This window comes from Varroa destructor, unplaced genomic scaffold (assembly GCF_002443255.2).
Source record: "Varroa destructor unplaced genomic scaffold, Vdes_3.0 BEIS01000005.1, whole genome shotgun sequence".
NCBI classification, from domain to species: domain Eukaryota; kingdom Metazoa; phylum Arthropoda; class Arachnida; order Mesostigmata; family Varroidae; genus Varroa; species Varroa destructor.
The window spans coordinates 7,379,448-7,397,907 of NW_019211458.1; the positions used below are offsets into that span (position 1 = coordinate 7,379,448).

General features: G+C 39.8%; 1 protein-coding gene across 4 annotated transcripts; it reads right to left on the reverse strand.

Moving 5' to 3' along the window:
* Nucleotides 1–9,050: 9,050 nt before the first annotated feature.
* LOC111251123 (homeodomain-only protein-like) lies at nucleotides 9,051–18,229 on the reverse strand. Of its 4 annotated transcripts, none has more exons than XM_086990560.1 (4): nucleotides 17,959–18,229; nucleotides 13,487–14,073; nucleotides 13,046–13,286; nucleotides 9,051–11,394 (listed from the first exon to the last, which is right to left on the reverse strand). In XM_086990560.1, exons 3-4 carry the CDS (start codon nucleotides 13,226–13,228, stop codon nucleotides 11,317–11,319), a joined length of 261 nt encoding a protein of 86 aa, XP_086846686.1. In that variant the 5' UTR covers nucleotides 13,229–13,286; nucleotides 13,487–14,073; nucleotides 17,959–18,229; the 3' UTR covers nucleotides 9,051–11,316. The 4 variants fall into 4 exon arrangements, with proteins under 4 accessions (XP_086846686.1, XP_086846685.1, XP_022663163.2 ...); XM_086990559.1 differs by having other exon boundaries at nucleotides 13,046–13,249; nucleotides 17,959–18,228; XM_022807428.2 differs by lacking the exon at nucleotides 17,959–18,229 and having other exon boundaries at nucleotides 13,046–13,249; nucleotides 13,487–13,606; nucleotides 13,808–13,955.
* Nucleotides 18,230–18,460: the final 231 nt, after the last annotated feature.

Genomic DNA, 18,460 nt, shown 5'->3' on the forward strand with positions numbered 1-18,460 from the left:
CGAACATACGATCACACGTCCCTAGACAGGAAACGGCCTTTTGTCCTCAAAGCTATGCATATATATGCTAAAGTACTGTGAGACCAAACACAATAACCGTTGAAGCCTGCATTGCAAGAAATTATTTCCCACATATATGAAACCGCATCTAACAAGCGAGTAATCCACCGCAAAAGGAACGGCTTAGCGGTAGTCCTGTAACAAAAGGTATTTCAATACGGCCCAGCATAGAAGGAGTGGAAAGAATGTTGGGGAGGAGTCCGCGTCCGATAGGTTCAATACAGGAGAATGCGATATTGGGAACGATTCGTTAAGGACTTGATGAATCGGGACGCGCATATTTTACGAATTGGCTAAATAATTTCCTATCGGAGACGAGGATAAATCGGACTCAACCCCATAATTTATTTTATCATCATTATTTACGTGTCTGCTATCGTATCTAGAGCAACCGCACAGCTGATCCGTAACAGGGGAGAGATATGGGCGTAGGAACAGGAAGTCCTATAGAAAATGCAAATTGGTTTGTAAACTGGAATCGGCTAAAGACTATTGTACGGCAGTAACATATATGTACCAAGGGCGATACGAAGGCGTACGATATAGTTAAGAGGAGCAGCCCCTGGGAAATATTAGACGAACCCGACATGAGCCCCTATTGTGATTTGCAATAATTAAGTTGCTAAACGTTGAATAAATGCAATACTTAATTTTTCTTCATCACGATGCTGAATTTGATAAATTGAAGACGATTGGAAAACTGAAAGAGGGTTGTCGACGTCATCGATATGGCTTTCACTGTACACAGTGCAACAATTATAATATCAACTAAGAAGGGCACATGAAGTAATCAACGCATTTAAGCAGTAGACTTAATATTCCAGCACTATTTTTTACAAATATTTAATATTTGACTAACTAATACAAACAGGAAATAAGCTCTAACTAATGTTTGATCGATCCAAATGTGCCGTAAAGGTTTTCTCAAAAACGAATCCTCCAAACGTAAGTGAAAAAGAAGGTATCGCCAGCCTAATATACAGCAACGCGCTAACAGCTATGTCAAGCACCCCGATACGTAGTAACGACGCTATTGCTGAAAAAACCGCTCTCAAACGTAGTTGTCAAGGCTGAAAATAATATACGGGATATAAAGGAAGCTTCCCGCTTTGGCCGACCGTCTGGCGACGACCACTTGAAGACACCTTCGAAGAAAAACAGCCAACAAGCAGTTCGGGAATCAGCCGAATGAATTTAAGCGAAAACTTAGAGCTTGGGCACCTCGTAAGTTCTCTGAACCGAATAAAAAGCTATGGTGCAAAGTTACATTCATTTCACTAGTGGTATCTAGACATCAGTAAGAACACGAGATCGGAATGGAGGGCTCTAGGGACGAAATTGAGGCCCAGGATCCATGTAGATCTTCATTCAATTAAAAAAAATGCATTACACTTGGTGGAACTTAGCTTGGTTCCCTGGAAACTGCTTTCTACGAGCTAAGCAGTTTATTTCCACGTTTCTTCAACTTAGTTTCACCGAGGCAACCAGGTTATTCAAGAGAAAAGACCTGACAGACGTCACCAAGTTATCCTGTTTCATAACACAGCAAATATACTCGAATTTTCCCTCTGAAATTTCAAGTAGAAACTTTTGCTGCATCCACCATAATTTCTGGATTTTGCGCCGAGGAACTGCTTCTTTATCTGTTCACCGGACAATCACTTTCATGGTCTTACCTTCGACACAGACCAACAATATTTTCAAGATTGAACCAGTTACCTTCTGGCGAGACGACGTACATCATTTGACGAAAGACTGGGAGAAAGTCGTGAAAAATGACGGGGAATACGTAATAACGTCATAATTTACAGTTACAAGAATAAACATGTGCTGTCTTTTATTTAGCAAAGAACCGCAGAAACATATTATTAACCTTAATAAATTTTGTGGCGAAATAAGCGCAACGTTACATAAAGTATGACCAGAGGCTATACTCAAAATGACAGAGAAACGTTGTCAGTCCATCGATCTGGAACAAAAGACCACAACAAATATGGACCAATACGAATTCAATAATTGGTGAACGAAAAATTTCGTTTGAGCCGGTATTATATAGCTATCGAACGACAAATATCGGAAATATCTACAAAACTTGGGCCAGGAACAGATCCTCGCAAGGTGTCTCGGTAGTGTACATTGGAGCGTAAGGATAGCATGCTTTTGCAACGAAAGCTGAATAAAAGCCTCACTCAGTGGCACATGTGACGTGGTTACACATTAAACAAGCTATTTTCTCAGCACTTTGGACTCTACCGCTGGAAACTTCAACTGAAATGGCGTATGGCATGACCTCCAAGCAAAAGTACTGCTTAAACGGACTGTTAGTAAGTAAAAATACCTATTACCATACAACTCCGCGTCAGTCTGTACTTCGTTTTACTTACGGCGTGCGATATTGTACTGTTTCATTGATTTCAACATATTAATACTTTATCCTAGAGTTTCCGAAAGGAGTTTGATGTTGTACAAAAAATCCTGAAGTGCGACAGTAGAGATGCTATCTATTTTTTGCATCTTTTTGATTTAGTTACAATTCAAAAACCCAGAAACTCTGTATTTTCCTATGCATATTATCCGTGCCTTATTTGTAACTGTTTTCTTCGTAATAACACTGAAAATATATTGTCTCGAAAAATGGTGCGGCGCAATGCAATTTTCTCTATTTACACGAGTGTGAAGCACTGTTTATGCAATTTGTTCATACATAAACAACATAAACATGTGAACATAAGAGGATCATATAAAGGCGACGACCGAATTAGGCAGCGTGAAGATTGTATGATAATGTGGTAGATAAGGTTGGCGCTAGTTCTGAACAAGAACCAACCAAAAAGTTGATCCGAAATCTCATCAAATGTCAGGAGCGACATCTAAGTTACGGTTTGTCTTCACTAAAGTTCGCTAAGATTTCAGCTACCACGATTTCTTTACCTTGCTAAGCGTTATACTTGATCCGAATAATAATAGCTTGCAGTATTTCGAGGCCGTTTGTTTGTGATGTTTAACTCGATACATTTCCCGCGAGGGTAACTTTAACTGCATTCATGTTGTAAGGAGCATCTAGATGGGCTACACATTCACGTCGGTAGCCATTGATCCAGAGCTGCAAGTCGCTAACTCCTTTAGTAAAGATGACGAACGATAAACATTTGTTTGCTTCAGTTGGGGAATATTTGAATGAATTCATAGGTGAGTATGGTCGAATGGTTTGTTTCTTCCTTTTTTGCATCTTCACTAATCAGTTTTCGAATTGCAGCACAGAAAGGCCTATTGGCAGCATCGTTGGCTGTTATCTGCGATTTATAAGAAATGGCCGTTCGTAGAGGCAATGGCAAAAAATAATTGTTCCAGCAAATGCAAGTTTCTCAATGTAAAGGGTGCTTTTTAAGCGTAGTATGCGTGGCGTCCTTCAGAACTCCACGGCTTCGAGGGCAACTTTGATATATCTTGGGCAGAGTTGGCTCCAGTCCTTAAATTATCATTCATCAAAAAGCGGGAACACTTATGCGTACACTGACAATATGTAAGAAACGTACAAAGTAAATTTAAACCCAATTTCTTTTTCCATATATAAACAAAGCTTTTTATGGTCCAACTAAAACTCTGTTAAGTTGCAAAATCAATCTGATAATTATTTAAAGAAATTTTTAACAAAATATTTAAGGAAAATTGTTTTAGTTAGAAACTAATTATTTTTTCTAGGCGCTGAACATGCCTAGAGCGTGAACCGTTAAAACGAAACCATTGTGCTACTGCGAAATCCGTCGTTTTAGGTCCTGATACGCGGGGGACCACAATCAAGGTATAGATGTAGGTGACACGGTGTTGTATCATACGCAAGTAATGCTTAAAGCATTACTTTACCCAAATGGCCGTTAACTTGGGCTCAAACAAACTTTGTGGATCTATCAGGACTACGATAGGTAAGCCACAGTAACCAACTCCCCATTACGTGAATCACGAGAGGACGATGATTTGGACGCTAAGGAATATTAGATGAGAAGTTTTCAGAAGGACTTCAGCACCTTCGTGCGATTCTTATACGATCAGGAAAAAGAGGAACACGAAAGAGAACGAAGAGAACGGAGACTCGAAAGGAATCAGAGGAGCTCCTGAGATCTCCGTTCTTCAAAATTTCAATGTGCGCTCAGCTTTCTCGACGTTGATGGGAGGTATTCCGGCAGGTAGAGGTTTAGTGTTTGTCCTTTCACGCAGAGAGAGGGAGCCCCTCGCTTAAGTTCCATGCATCAACAGTTAAAAGAAATGCTCCGGCTGTTCCTTGTGGGTGCACGCATGCATGTGTCCACACGTTCTTTAGAAAAGATTCGGGCTACACATTATTCATGCTTCAACGGTGAAGTGGGTAAGCACATGGGATCACCATACCGGAGGTATTTACGCTGGGTCTCTTTCGTAGACATATTTGAGACTAAGTCAGAGACGTAAAACGATTTGCATTACCAAACAACTTAATAAGAAGGAGCTCATCTGTTTAATAGTTTCTTTTTTGGCATGATGAACGAGCAAAGTATGATCTGACGCCATTTGACGAGTTCGTTTTCAGGTGTATAAGAAACATCTTCCAAGAATTTTGGTATTTTGTAACATAGGGTTGAATCTCTGAAACGAGATTCTGAGCTCCTCTGTGATGCCTAGATCAATCGAACACTACTACGGGGCCAATCACAAAAAAAGCGTGTCTACTTCGTTGTCATCCTCTGCGATGTAGCGTGAAAAAAGTTTGCGTACTTCACACAGACATTATAAACGCGGTTGACACGTTCGTTGATGGCTTGAAGTAATTAAGCCGCTTTAAAAGAGCGTATGTAGGACATGGATGTTCGCTACGTATGACTTGATTAAACCAGACATGCATCAACCATAATATTGACTTCTGCATCAACCCCAGAAAACGAAACGTTATCGGTGCCATCAAAGACTTTTCTGCTTTATTAAACAGAATCTAAATATAAAAAACGATGAGTCTATTGAGTTCCAGCAATGTTTATTTACTGGCCCATCAAGAGAATCTCAAACGAATGAGCCCTAAAACAAGCCGACAATCTGATTATCAAAATGTATTCAGTGTTGAAAACTGCACAAGTTCTAAAATAACAATTCTCCTCAAAACTCGAAAAACTTCTCGGATGTTTTAGCCGTCAAATAAGTTTTGTTGCTAGATCTTAAATAGTTCTACTTCGTGAAAATTCGGATCCTGCCCAGTAGCCATTCGAGTCTAGTTTATATACCTAATCAATTCAAGTTTAATGAGGACAGATCAGATGTGTTACGCCCTCAGTCTATATGGCCTTGTCGAACGAAATAATTCCCTTCTTTCGTGTAGGCACTCATATTTTAAATAAAAAACCCATAAAATGTTTCTAAAAACAATACTTAAGGCCGGCTCATTTTGAACATAACATTCTGACCTAGGCACGTAAATACAAATAGCGTCCCAATCAGCCCGAACCCCTTAATAGTAAATTATTTCATTTGTTTATATACGAAATATAGTCGCCCGGGCAGTCTTAGGGTGAAGATATAATAACCCAATGACACATAATAGATTCTGAAGTTTGAAAATTTCAAAATTTCGAATGAACATCTCCTTATAAGAAAAAACCGAATGAACCTTATAGTCTCGACTCCACATAACCTAATTTTCCACTAAAAATAGAGCCTACTATTTCACTCGAATATTAACAGCAAGTGAATGTTTTAGCCATTACCCTATACGATATTCCCTTCCTATTAATCACGTCATATACTTCGTCTCATCATAGTTTTTTTGTTTGGTGTTAAAGACCCCAAAATCTGTTCCTTCTTAATTGACAAATATACCATTACAAAATGTATTTGCCAGTAAGCGGAACAGCTCGCAGGCCATCAGTGGGGGTACGGAAAGTATGGTAGATGTGAAAGATCTCTTACCAAGCTTCCTGCAAAAAAGCTTCAACAATTTGTCTCATCACCGTCATGCAGAAAGATGACTTCGCCTTGTCTATCGGTTTTGGTCTGTTGGATAGCCTTGTAGCTATAACAGATCCTTGTTTGGCCCTCTTGTTTTTGTCAAGTATTTCCAGTTTTACGAAATCTTATCAGCCAATTCACGAGCATCTTGCTTTGTCCTACTTCAAAAGCGTTCTTAAGCTATCCTTATCGATCTCGGATGACCAGCCGGGCCGAGATTCATCCTCCAGCTGTAAGACGAGATTGTTGAATTTCGCAAGCCATTTTCCAATTGTCCTCTAGAGCGTCGAGTCCAAAGTTTGCAGACCAAATCTGCTAGAACAGCCATTTCAGCAGACCTGGACAAAAAAAATTAGACATTGGACGCATAATCTCATGGTGTATCGAAGCAAGTAAACAAACGAAGGAGAACTAAAGAAAAATATAAACATTTGAAAAGTACTATTATTTGTGGACTAACTTGGGATTTGTGGCCATTCAGTGAACATTTGAGACTTATCAAGTTCGATTATCGGATTATAATACATAGGACAGTTGACGGGAAAAGAACTAATGATAGACTTTGTGATCATGTGTAAATGCTTTCATATTTATACCAACCCTGACCTGTTCAGCAGGGCAGTCCAATGTCTGTGCGGCCTGACAATAGATGCCGTTTTCCTGTCAAAAGCTTCCCGTAAGAGCTAACAACTGATTTATCCCTGACTCGACTTTTGACGTGAAGTCTTCTCTTATGAGTTTCAAGCAACACATACACAACGGTGATTGCTGCATAAATATAAGATTCGTTATTAGCTAAACGCTTTTCCGTATATTTACAAAGTTCACTTATATAACATCACCGAAATCATAATTATATAGCGCAGTGTACATGTACGTTCTTTCGGAGAATTGTGTCGAACATGCAGCGTCTGTGAACGATGTGAAATAACTCGCGCCCCGCCTTTTTTTTTTTTTGTTCAATATTTGTTCCCATATTTTGATAAAATGGGGCGTGCATGACGGACAGAGCCTAAGCGAATACACAAAACTGTATAAACACTCTAAGCAAACTAGGCCAAATAGCAAATAGTCAATAACAGCGGACTATTTGCTGTTTGGCCTACCAGCCGCACTTATATATATATTTTTAACAATAACTGCTTTATTTTACAATAGAATGTGCGATTACTAATCAGTTTATAATCGAATCTATCCCAACAAGCGGAGATAGTAGAGGTTAAGTTAAAGTGATCATTTGATGCGTTTCCTTTCTATACAATTTACGCATCTGAATAATAATCTATATTTAATTATCGAAAGTTCTTTTCATGACACAGGTTATAGCTTAGATGTCGTAAGCGGCCAGAAAAAAATAAAATCTGTAGCTAAATTTGTGTGTTAAAGTCATTTAAATTCGAAGCTTATCAGCCGTGCAGTTGTTCAAACCTGTTAGAGGAGGGGTCTTAAGATTATGTTGGCGAGAAGCCTCGTCATTCAGTTATTTTTCAGACTAACCCTTACAAAAATTCTTTTAACTTTTAAACTTAAATAGGACATATTCATAAGTGGGAACAAAGAGGACAGAACTTGCAGCCCTGGTTTAAGCTGGATTTAATATAAGGTACTGATCTGTTTTACTTTTAGATCACTTCCACGAACTCCTTTTCGTAAATATCTAGGCTGCTTTAAATAGTGGAATCACCTAACTGAATAAATCAATCAAGTACATCGCTTTTTAGTTGTTGAAAGCTTCTACGCGGCTGAAACACGGCGTTATTGATGTGCTATACTTTATATTGATGTACCTGCAGATCTGACACAATCTAGGTTAGAGCATTGGTTAGTCTCGTATAGTAAACTATATTCTAAAACAGTGGAGCTTTAAGGGTGTTTACTAAGCTCGATTTCTAATTTGTCCACTTTGTCCTGGGGTGGTAGGGTCAGAAAGGACCTTTTAAGGCTTTTGCAAATTCGTATTGTGGTAAAATATCCGTAGCCAGTCCGTGGATAGCTCAGAGCCCCAGCTACAACGTAAGCGTAATACCTTCAGACTGTCTCCAGCCGCTTCTGAGTGATTAAAAAAAAATTAAAAGAAGGTTTATTTTGACTCGCGCTTCGATACTTTCTATTTTGAAGCTCTTGAAGAAAACTAAAAGAAGAATGAGAAAATATGACAAAATAAGGTTTAGGTTATTATTATCTTAAAGGAGAGCAAATAACAACGCTAATCCTTAGGTAGTATTCGCTTCGAGGCTTGACAAAGTACACAGATACATTAACTCTGTACGGGGGCAAAGGCGAGCAAAATTCCTAAGACTTACTTGAAAAACCTTGAGTAGGAAGCACTGGAAATTTAAACGCTCTATTTTAAAGCATTTAATTTGTTATAAAGTGAATGCTTGCCGCTTATTTGATGACGTTTCGTTAATATTTGTAGGCCAATACGTCATCGTTGCATCATCGTAACAGGTTCTTTATTAGCGTTTACCTTTGTGGGTAAACGGTGCTCGAAGCGGTCATATGGACACCATTCAGATGTAGCATCTTATTACCTCAAGTAATTTACGAAATTAGAAAGTTGTGCCACTTACTCATTAACTTAATGAAAGTGAAAGCAACGCATAACTTTTTCTAGACTGGACCGATCCAAAACTTCGCTTTAATCTATTTTTTACCTTATGAGTGACCGACCGACCTTATGAGTGACCGACTTTACCAGTTGGGTCGCCATTTGAACGTAATTTTCTTTTTGAATCGAGACGATGTTCAAAATGGTGATGACAATAGCAGCTTGTTGTCAAAAACTGGTCACAGTAAAATTTCAGAAAGCTCCTTGATAATAGAATGTATTAATGTATCCAAAGCAGGCTACATTGTAATGGTTGCACATTCCCTAAGGAGCCATACAAAGTACCGCTTCTGATCGGAAATTGGGCCTGGTAAACAGGAGAACGATCACTAGTAGAAAAACAAACTTTACTCTCGGTCGATTCTAGCCATTCCTTATGTTCCGAATAGACGCGATTAATTTGTCCTAGTTGTAGCGGATTTAAGCAAGAGTCTTGTTTATTGCAAATGTTATTAGTACTTGAAGAAACATATCGTTTCGTTTTGTTCTTACCAGAGTGTGGATGGTCTTTTCTACATTAGGTAAATTCGCTGCGACGAATCAAAATTGTTACTTTGGTTCTGTCCACCATTATACCATATAGTGAGTATACAGAATCTTCGTGAACGGAAGTAATTTCGTGTGGCCTGCACTAGCTTCGTATGTTTTCGATGCGCACCTATGTAGAAGCGACTTGTCGTCAGTGTATATTATTAATGATTTGAGCCTTAGAATGTAGGCAAACCTGGCTATGTAAAGCCTATTTTTCCTCAGTGGGAAACATTTCCTCACTCCAGCTTACCATTGTGCCTAACATAGTTGCCACATCACGCAAAAAGTTCTTCAATACAAAGCGTGTTACCTCTGACACATGTGTTACGGCAATAGTGTTGAAGTGCCAATCCACAACTAATTTCTACGGTAATTTTTTCCGCGACGATTTAATTCGACCGCTATGATGATGATGATGAAAAACTACCTTTCATAGCTAATTATGACATGAGTTAAATACAACACTAAAGCCAATCAGATATACACGGATGCCTAAGGTACTATATCAAAGCCTAGACAATGTTGTGATTAGCAAAGGATAGCTATGTATGTAGAATTTGTCGTTTACAATCGTTGCTGACCATACGAAACGATAAAAACCAATAGCTTCCGTAACCGGTGCTATTGTGGTAAGTTTTTTTTTTTTTTCTCATACTAATGCTGTTACTGGGCCAATACTGATGGGCATATTTACTTATCTCAACCCGATAGTAACTTTAGTACATGTCCTTGCTTAAACAGCAGAGAGAGCAAAAAGTTATCTGGTAATTGTCACAAAAGTCACCTTTGTACATGCTGTCGATATAACTCCTCATGTAGTCTTCATTCTGCGTGTGTGAAGATGAAGCGAAGGATGTCTTGTTCGCGAAAAGAATCTGGACGATTTAAACGTAAGTAATCATCTTTTCGACAGTCAATTACCGTAATCATTTTTGCGCATCATATACGCCAATTGAATAGTATTCCATAAATCTCCGTAACGTTACTGAATGTCTTCGGGATCATTTATTTCTCTGCTCTTCGTCTCCGATCTCTTGCCATCTCATGCTTGTTATATCCTATTGTATTGATCATTAATCTTTTTTGCTTCATGTTAGCTATTACCATATCTCAATGAATGTCTGAATGTGGCCTATAGTAGTACGTCGGGATCACATTGATCTTCTTTACAAGCTTAACTTTAGGATACCGTTTACAGTTATGCGGTAAAGCCGTACATGAATAAACGTGTTGTCCTATAGAACGCATAATAACATGTAGCTTATCAAAATTTTTACAATCATAAAACCTAATCCTGCGAAATACACTATCTGAAGTTTCGCTCGTATACACTTCGAGACCCACGGGGGAAGATTTTACTGCCATCTCTCGTGAAAACTAACTCGAATGAATTACGAAATCGTGTAATGCGTCAGTTATTTAAAACAAAAAAAGAGAAGTGATCGTGCATAGCTTAACCCACCGCTCTGATGCGGCGTCCGTTGATTTTTACTAGATCTGTCACATTTGGATGAGGCAATCATTAAATGGTTACTCCGATCATTGTTTACCTACTGAACTGCCAAAACAACGACATACCCATATTTTGCCATGCATCTTCCATATCACTAATCACTAAAATACGCTCCTGTTAACACCTGTTACCTGTTAGTAATGTAATCAGATATGATCTGACTCTCAGGCCATGGATAGACAGCATTCTCATAGAGCTAACTTGGTTTAATGTTTTCTCCTGTGTAACATTCGTATCTGTGATCAGTGTACTTATATTTTCGAGGTCCTAAGTAGCTCTATTTGCACTTGCCGTCGTTTGCACGTAGCCGTAAAAAGTTCGTACGCTGTTTGTGGTAAAAATCGTTTGTTAGCTAAAATAGGAACATACCTTTGTATGTTTTTGAGTGGTTTTCTATTAGATGCCTGAGGAAAGCTTGTCACGTATTAACATGCAATAGGGCACGCCATGAGACATGTGGCATTTACTAACTTTGATTTTGTTTTTGCGATACTTTACAATATAGATATTTACATTCATTGTTAATTAAACATGAAGGACAAATGTGAGGCTTATTCCCATATTATAAGGAGAGATCAGTGACTTCCCACCAATCTGTTGATCTGATTGGCGACTACTACTAGTATTATTATCAATGATTAAGTAGTTTCCAGTTCGAAGCTAGACCTTGCGATTCCCTCCATTGCGAAAGACGATTGTCGAACCAAATCTGAAGTAGAAAAATACAGAAACAATCTTTCAATACGTAAATTCCGTCTGAATCCCACTTCATTGACAGGCGTTACTACAGCCGGCAGACTAAGCCATCAGCGTCCATGTTGCCATTATCGCTTAGCGTTTTTCGACACTGACCAAATACGGTGCAGGAGTGATATGGACACAGTTAGATCGTACAGTGAATCTTTTTTTAAAAAACGATACGGATACGTTTCTTTAATTTATACAATCCACGTCGTAAAATTTCGAAAAACAAAAAATCAAAATGCTCAAAAATATCACCAATAAATTTCTATTAAATGGTTGTTTTTCCTTTTTTTTTTTTTGCGAAATTGGTCATTGAAGCCTAACTTACAAACTATAACTAGCATACAATTATTCGTACGGTGATTATTCCTCATGCTGATTCTATGTTTCCGTACTTGGTACAGTTTCAGACAAAACATATGCTTATTTCACTAACTATCTTTGACTCCGTAGAGCACTTCCGAGTTACTGCAGCTATACGTTATAAGCAAAGGTAAATTTCGCTCTGTCTACGTGTCATTCAGAGAGGAAACCTATGATTTCTGCAATTATCTTTCACAAGTCGTAGCATAGATCATGCGACCAAGACCGTTACCTACGGGCTATAGCGAAGCATTTAGCTGCTCTGCAATGGGCGGAACTACTTCGGATCTTTCCCGTCATCTGAAGGTGAAGACGTTAAGAGCATTTATTTTTTTGATATGCCTTCTTCGCTGAGTGACGATATAGACACGATTCTGTGCATGACGTGCAGCTAAACAGAACTTTGAAAAGTCCTAAACCGTCTTGACATGGCTGCAATCTAAAATCCAATGTTCGTCTATAGTTTTGATAGAAATTTCGGACTAAGACCTATTCAAGGGTATCACCTGTGAAGGCCTTACAAAATAACTCTAAAATGGCAACGATTAGGACAGGCGGAGCAATAAGTGCTACAAGTTAAGTTGTTACAATATTGCCAGTAGCATTGAACCACACGCGTAATGATCGTCGACCGCTTTTATCATCAATTTGATCGCTTGAAACGACCTGATCGCTGAATATGTTTACGTTAGAAACTGCATCTGGACAGCTAAAGGGCTTAATAAATTTTAACAATTTGAATTAATAGAATTACGATGTCATTGATGTCCATATAGCTACGCCGACTGATAAGTATTTTTGCGACAGATATCGCTATAGCGGCGTCGGATTCGTGTTATCGATACTACAGAGAGTTGTGATGTAAATGAAGAGCGGTATCGTATTAATCAGGTTCTCTTCTAGCACGAAACAGTTTTGATAAACATAGTAAGACGCGGCACAGGGCACTATATCAGAGATCAGACGAAAACAAAATGAACTCGACAAGCACCTGGTGATCCTATTAAAAGCATTGGTTCGTGCGCATTAGCCCTGTAACAATGGCCTTAAAACAAGCACTGAGACCATATGGTAATGTTGCGACCACGGAAGCTTGGTTAATTAATGGACAAAGGCCCAGTTCCAAAAAGACGCAGATGCGAGCATATTCGACATGGCTCAACTGTTTGACTTCTACATATTTATTTAGTGTTATTTTAAAAATTGGCTTTTTTGCACATAAGAAAGGCAATACAAAAGCGATGTTTCCCTACCCTGACTGCCTGCACCGGTAATCCGAGTTCCGCTGCTATGATAACGACGTCGGCGATCTGAGGATTTTTATCCCGAGTGAAAAAGTCTTCTAGTCTATTTGCTTGGGCAGAGCTAAGAAATGGAAGCTTTGCCTGAAGATCGGGACAGCGATGGGCATAGATCGCCGTTGTCTCTGAGGTCATTTTGTCCTCACGTGTGTGGCTCTAAACGAAGACAGCTCAATTAGCCGATATTTCCTGACTGAAAAATTTACGGTCTTCTCATTTCCAAAGTACTATGAAATCTTGAATCTTGGCAAATAGCATTGTTAGCATTTAGCCCTGTTCTCCGAACACGTTACCTAGATTCAAGCGATATATATTTCGATCTAATATGTTGCCTGAAAAAGCAATGAATGATATTTCAATAAAGATCAAGGAGTAAAGAGAATAGTTACTAACACTACAGTTACGCGTGTTAAGAGATGTAGTGCCTATCAGTCCTGCTTGGCCTAGATGGCATTGGTATTTTGAACGGTCAGATGAAATGCCGTACCGATATATGTTGCCGAAGTGCACCAACTGCAACAAAAAAGCATGCTCACACGATTTAAATACCAAATTTTTTATGAAAGTTTTATTTCTAAGGCAAAAGTCACTCGCTCTATTTGATTCTATACGTAATAAGCACTCAAAAAACAATGGAGCGCGCTTTGCAGATTGCAGATTGAATGGTATAAATGATAAAGTAAAGGCTGGAGTAGGCGAAGTTTGTACTACGACCTTTGTCGAATGCCACTGGTTTCGTAGGGGCTCTTTGAAGCAGCCTGTAGCTCTATCGGTAGCCCAATGTTTGTTCCTGATTATCAACGCCTCAGCATCACATAGTGGACCATGAGGCGCAGTCTCGTAATCTATCAGAGAACGCTTTTTGTTCTTCTACGATCCCTTTCGTTTGCAGGAGAACCTAAACAAAGACAGTGATCGAATCGTCTTTGACTTTCTTGACACGTCGCCGGACCGTGCTAAAACGTTGAGCTGCGTTAGATCTGTAAACAAACAATAATAATGATTAGTCTCTCAACTATTGTAGAGCAACAAATTTCCCCCTTTTCTCAACCTTTCCGACCAGCTACTCAGTGTAAATACCTCCACCAATTGGCGCACATATTCATGAAGATCAAGCAGTATAATTATTCAGTTAGTCTCTTAATACGTTTAGATTTACGTAGTTCAGCAGCACGCAAAGAACGTAGCTGCGGACTGCAGCTTACAAAGATCTATAAATTTACATGACGAAGAGTGGATTATGTAATGAGGAACAGCTCACTAGAAGTAGCTGGATATTATCCTTACACCTTGCATGATAAAATTTCTTTATTCGCGTAAATTGCGTTATACCCATTTGGTGTCGGGACCATCTTATAGCTAACACTTAGAATTAGCCCAGGCATAACGTGTGTTTTTTTTTAATCTAGTAATAGCCTTTCTCCGATTTCGGCGCTTCCTTTTTGCCCACCAAAAATGTTTGCGCAAGTACCCTGCGTAATCCTTTCTAGACAATCGTAGGCCGAGTTACCGGTCGTCGGGGAGGTCTGTCGAAAGCGGAAAAGTGTACAGACGCAAAGATGTCGCATGCCCCCGTGTTAGTTGCTGTTGTGTTGTTTGTCGTCGGACTGTAAGTGTTCCCGTTCCACTCGTCGCCAACGATGCGAGTCAGAAAGAAGCTAGAATATAATCAATCAGCCGGATCAGACGCCGCAGTCCCGACTACTCGGCCCACGCGGACATTTGCTGCTCGTCTACGAAATGCCATCACTGGACAAGACAATGACGATGAACAGGCAGAACTTTCGCCAGCTAAGAACAGCCTGGTATAAGCGGGTGTTATCGATGCCAGTGGGCACCCCACCGAGCAGCGAGTCTCGTCACTAATGCAATAATGCGTCGTTTACCAATGATAATCCATTATGTAAATACGTGCTTTCCGTACATAAAGCGTTTACCCTCGCATTGATATTAATAACAACAATATATAATGCAAGGCGTTTACATGACGTACTAACGTTTATAGTATTTCTATCGCCACAATGGCTTGTTGTCGTCGTTAACGATATCGTTGAATTATATAGTGTTTCTTGTTATTATGTATATGCTTCGTGTCATTAGCTGGGAATTCTTTTACACCAGAAGCAGCATTGAATTCGACCTCACCGGTGTGTGGGTTGACGATTCTGGGTCCACAATTGTGGCCTCCTCGTCCCTTTCCTGTCGCACGGCAACCGGTTCATCTTTTTGCACAGCAATGAAGAAACGATACTTTTAATGATCATGGAAAAAGTCGTACTGCTGCCTCCGATAATGATGTCGGCGATGATCACACGACATCGTAGTCCCACACACGACTTTTAGTAGGATATACGTATAAGCTTGAGCGTCGCCCTTGATCAAGTACCCTCGAATACGTCGTGCGCACCGGCTACATTTGCATACGTATTCACATGAAGCTGCACCGAATCTGAACTCTTGAGCCGATAAGTTGTTGTGCCGGCGAAAGCCGAAGAAACAGTTGAAAAATGAATCAAGCAAGCAGATCCCATATAAGCACGGTATCGGTACCAAACACGTGTGAAGTCTTTGTAAACGAGCACACTTTGTATATAAGCATTTGCTACTAAGTAAGCACTGAGATCATCTATAACACGCGGTTGATAAACCTGGTCTAATTTGATGATATCATATCGATGTTCTGATAGGCGTTCGCCTCCGCGAAATGACAGATTCCGTTATAAAAATATGTCCGAGGTTTCAGTATGGGGCCCGTAGGCTTTTGCGAGGCCAGGGCCAATTCTGCTTTGTCCTACGTGTCCAAGGGCATAACTACGTGAATTAGTCAAAACGAACAAGTAAAATGGGCTACTTTTTAAACAATAATGAAGATGTACGTAAATTCGTTATTCCACACATAGCTTTGGATTATTGAAATCTGAGCACGCAGTAACTACCCATTGAGTCATCACGGTTGCAATTCCTGTACTCTTGAACTTAACTTACCCAGTAGAGGAAATCACCTGCAAACTGTGTACAGGCACACAAGAAACTGTTGAATAGACAATATCAATAAACTAAAACGAACTTTAATTTCGAATGTATAGTTGCAAACTGCCGCTGCTTATAATCAGATGCAACGAACTTTGCTGTGCGTCCAAATCTGAACCTTTTCTTGTAAGTTGTTTTATAACTACATTTCAACAACAACAACAACAAATAAACGTTTCAACGATTCCTTGCATGCGCTACAAGTGTTATTCCGCTAGGCCCTGTATATTTATGGTAACCCTCACTTATCGCGATGACAGCTTTGATTCGGGCTCTGAAAAACTTCCAGGCCTGTCTCAAATGTTCCCTTCCAAAGGTGCGGGCGCCTTCTTGGTAGCGCGGATCACCCCTTTGATCTCACTCAAGAATCCCCTTTCCATAAAAGGCTCAAATCTGGACTGTTTGACGGCCATATGTGCCCATTTAAGAAGGGGCTCGTACTGTTAAGTAGGAAACCCTGTACTAATCGGCTTATGTGAGCCGCAGCGTTTTTTGGTTGAGAGACAAATGGTAAGACCCTCCAGTTGTCTTAGACACTCTAGCTATTATCCACAGTCGCAGTTAGTAAAACATATAGATGTAAACTTCTTTAATGATACGGTCGTCTAAAAGAATTATGGTGGCTTTTTTTTTGAGAAACTCTTATGAATTCATGACATATACTTCGAGCTCCCGTGACACGATACACATCGAATTTCTCAACTAACGTCCCAGCACAAATAGTAAAATGGATGACAGAATCAAATGGCTCTCGACTCCGCACTGTTTCTCTTTTGTAAACAATTTCCTTCTGTGCTGCATCCGGACCTAGTTCTGCTCCTGGTGCGGCTGTACACACGTTTAGGGTGTCGAACACTGTTAACTTTAGGTAACCGAATGGGTTTACATTCTTGGTGGAAGTTTGTTCCGCATGGGTACGTTACATAATAGTTTATATTCGATAATAATGTGCTGCCTTTCGCCAAGATGAATTGGTTATTTTGTTCTAGAAAGAAACGATTTTATGGTTCGAAGAATAGCGGATGGGCCTATATTCGCTACGACAAAGCTTGTCCGAACATGAAAGCCCTACATTATATATGTTCACAGCTTTATAGTATCGAAGGCAGCGTCACTACAAACAATAAAATGGATATTATTATTATAACAGTAACAGCCGTTCACACAAGTTTCCATGTTAATATCCGATTAAGTATATTAGAATTGAAGAAACTATTCCACACATATACCACAGTACACAGCACGATAACAGTCGATAGAAGGACGGAATTGCCTGACAGCATCTGAGTGCTAAATTGTCTTCCAGCATTCAAATTAATATTAAGAAGTTTCATTTTTGAATGAAATCAAATCCTTGCAGGAATAATAATTTCTTTGTAGTGTACTTGTCCATGTTACCCCGTTATGTCCTGTAGCGTTCAAGTTACTTCCTACTTTGTCATCGCCTCTATGTAAAACGCCTAGCGAATTAACAAGACATTTATAGTATATAATACACTCGATCCTGGACCGAAATTGTTCGATCGGCATCTAGTAAAGTTGAGCTTTCTATCATTTCTACATTCTCTCCTTTATATCTTCTTATGAGAGTTTAATGCCGGTATAGATTCAATCTATTCAACTTCGATCCTGGCCCATATCGAATTTTATCTACACGGTTTTTCCTTCCACAGCTGAAAGCGTTCCACATCTGAGATCGTAAACAGGAGCCACAGTCTTTCCATGCTCGTGCCAATTCCGCCGAAAAGCTAAATCATCATTACGGCAACGACACATAGTTTCACTTTTCATTTGACAAACTGACCATCATAGTAATCTGTGATAAAGATACTCACATCGTTTGTTTCAGAGTACCCGATCCACTTCAGCGTCCGTTGTCACTTTACGAGGGCTTTTGCAATCGTGCGCTACCGCTGGCTTTCGTTATGCAAATGCACGATAGCCACGTATACAGGCCAACTGAGCGATATTATTGTATGTAGTATAATTGTGCGTTACAGGGTGGCGCCGTAGCTCGTCGGGACGAGCCGACATCAACGCCCGGTTCGGTGCAGCGCGACGAGATTGACCGTCGTCTTCCTCTTGCCCTCCTCGTCGTTCTGTGCGCATGAGGAAAGAACGTCCGCTGACTGTGCTCATGCCCACGCCGTAGCTGAGGCAAAGGCAGAGAATGGCAAAGGAGATCAACTCCTTGGGATAGAAACTTTTCAACTTCTCGATCGCAAAAAGTATTCACTATATTCGACCAAATTGCGCTGAAATTCTAACTAAGCCGTTGTGAGGCTTATTATAAGTATTTACAACTGGGGAAAGTGGTTATCGGTCGCTATGAGTATA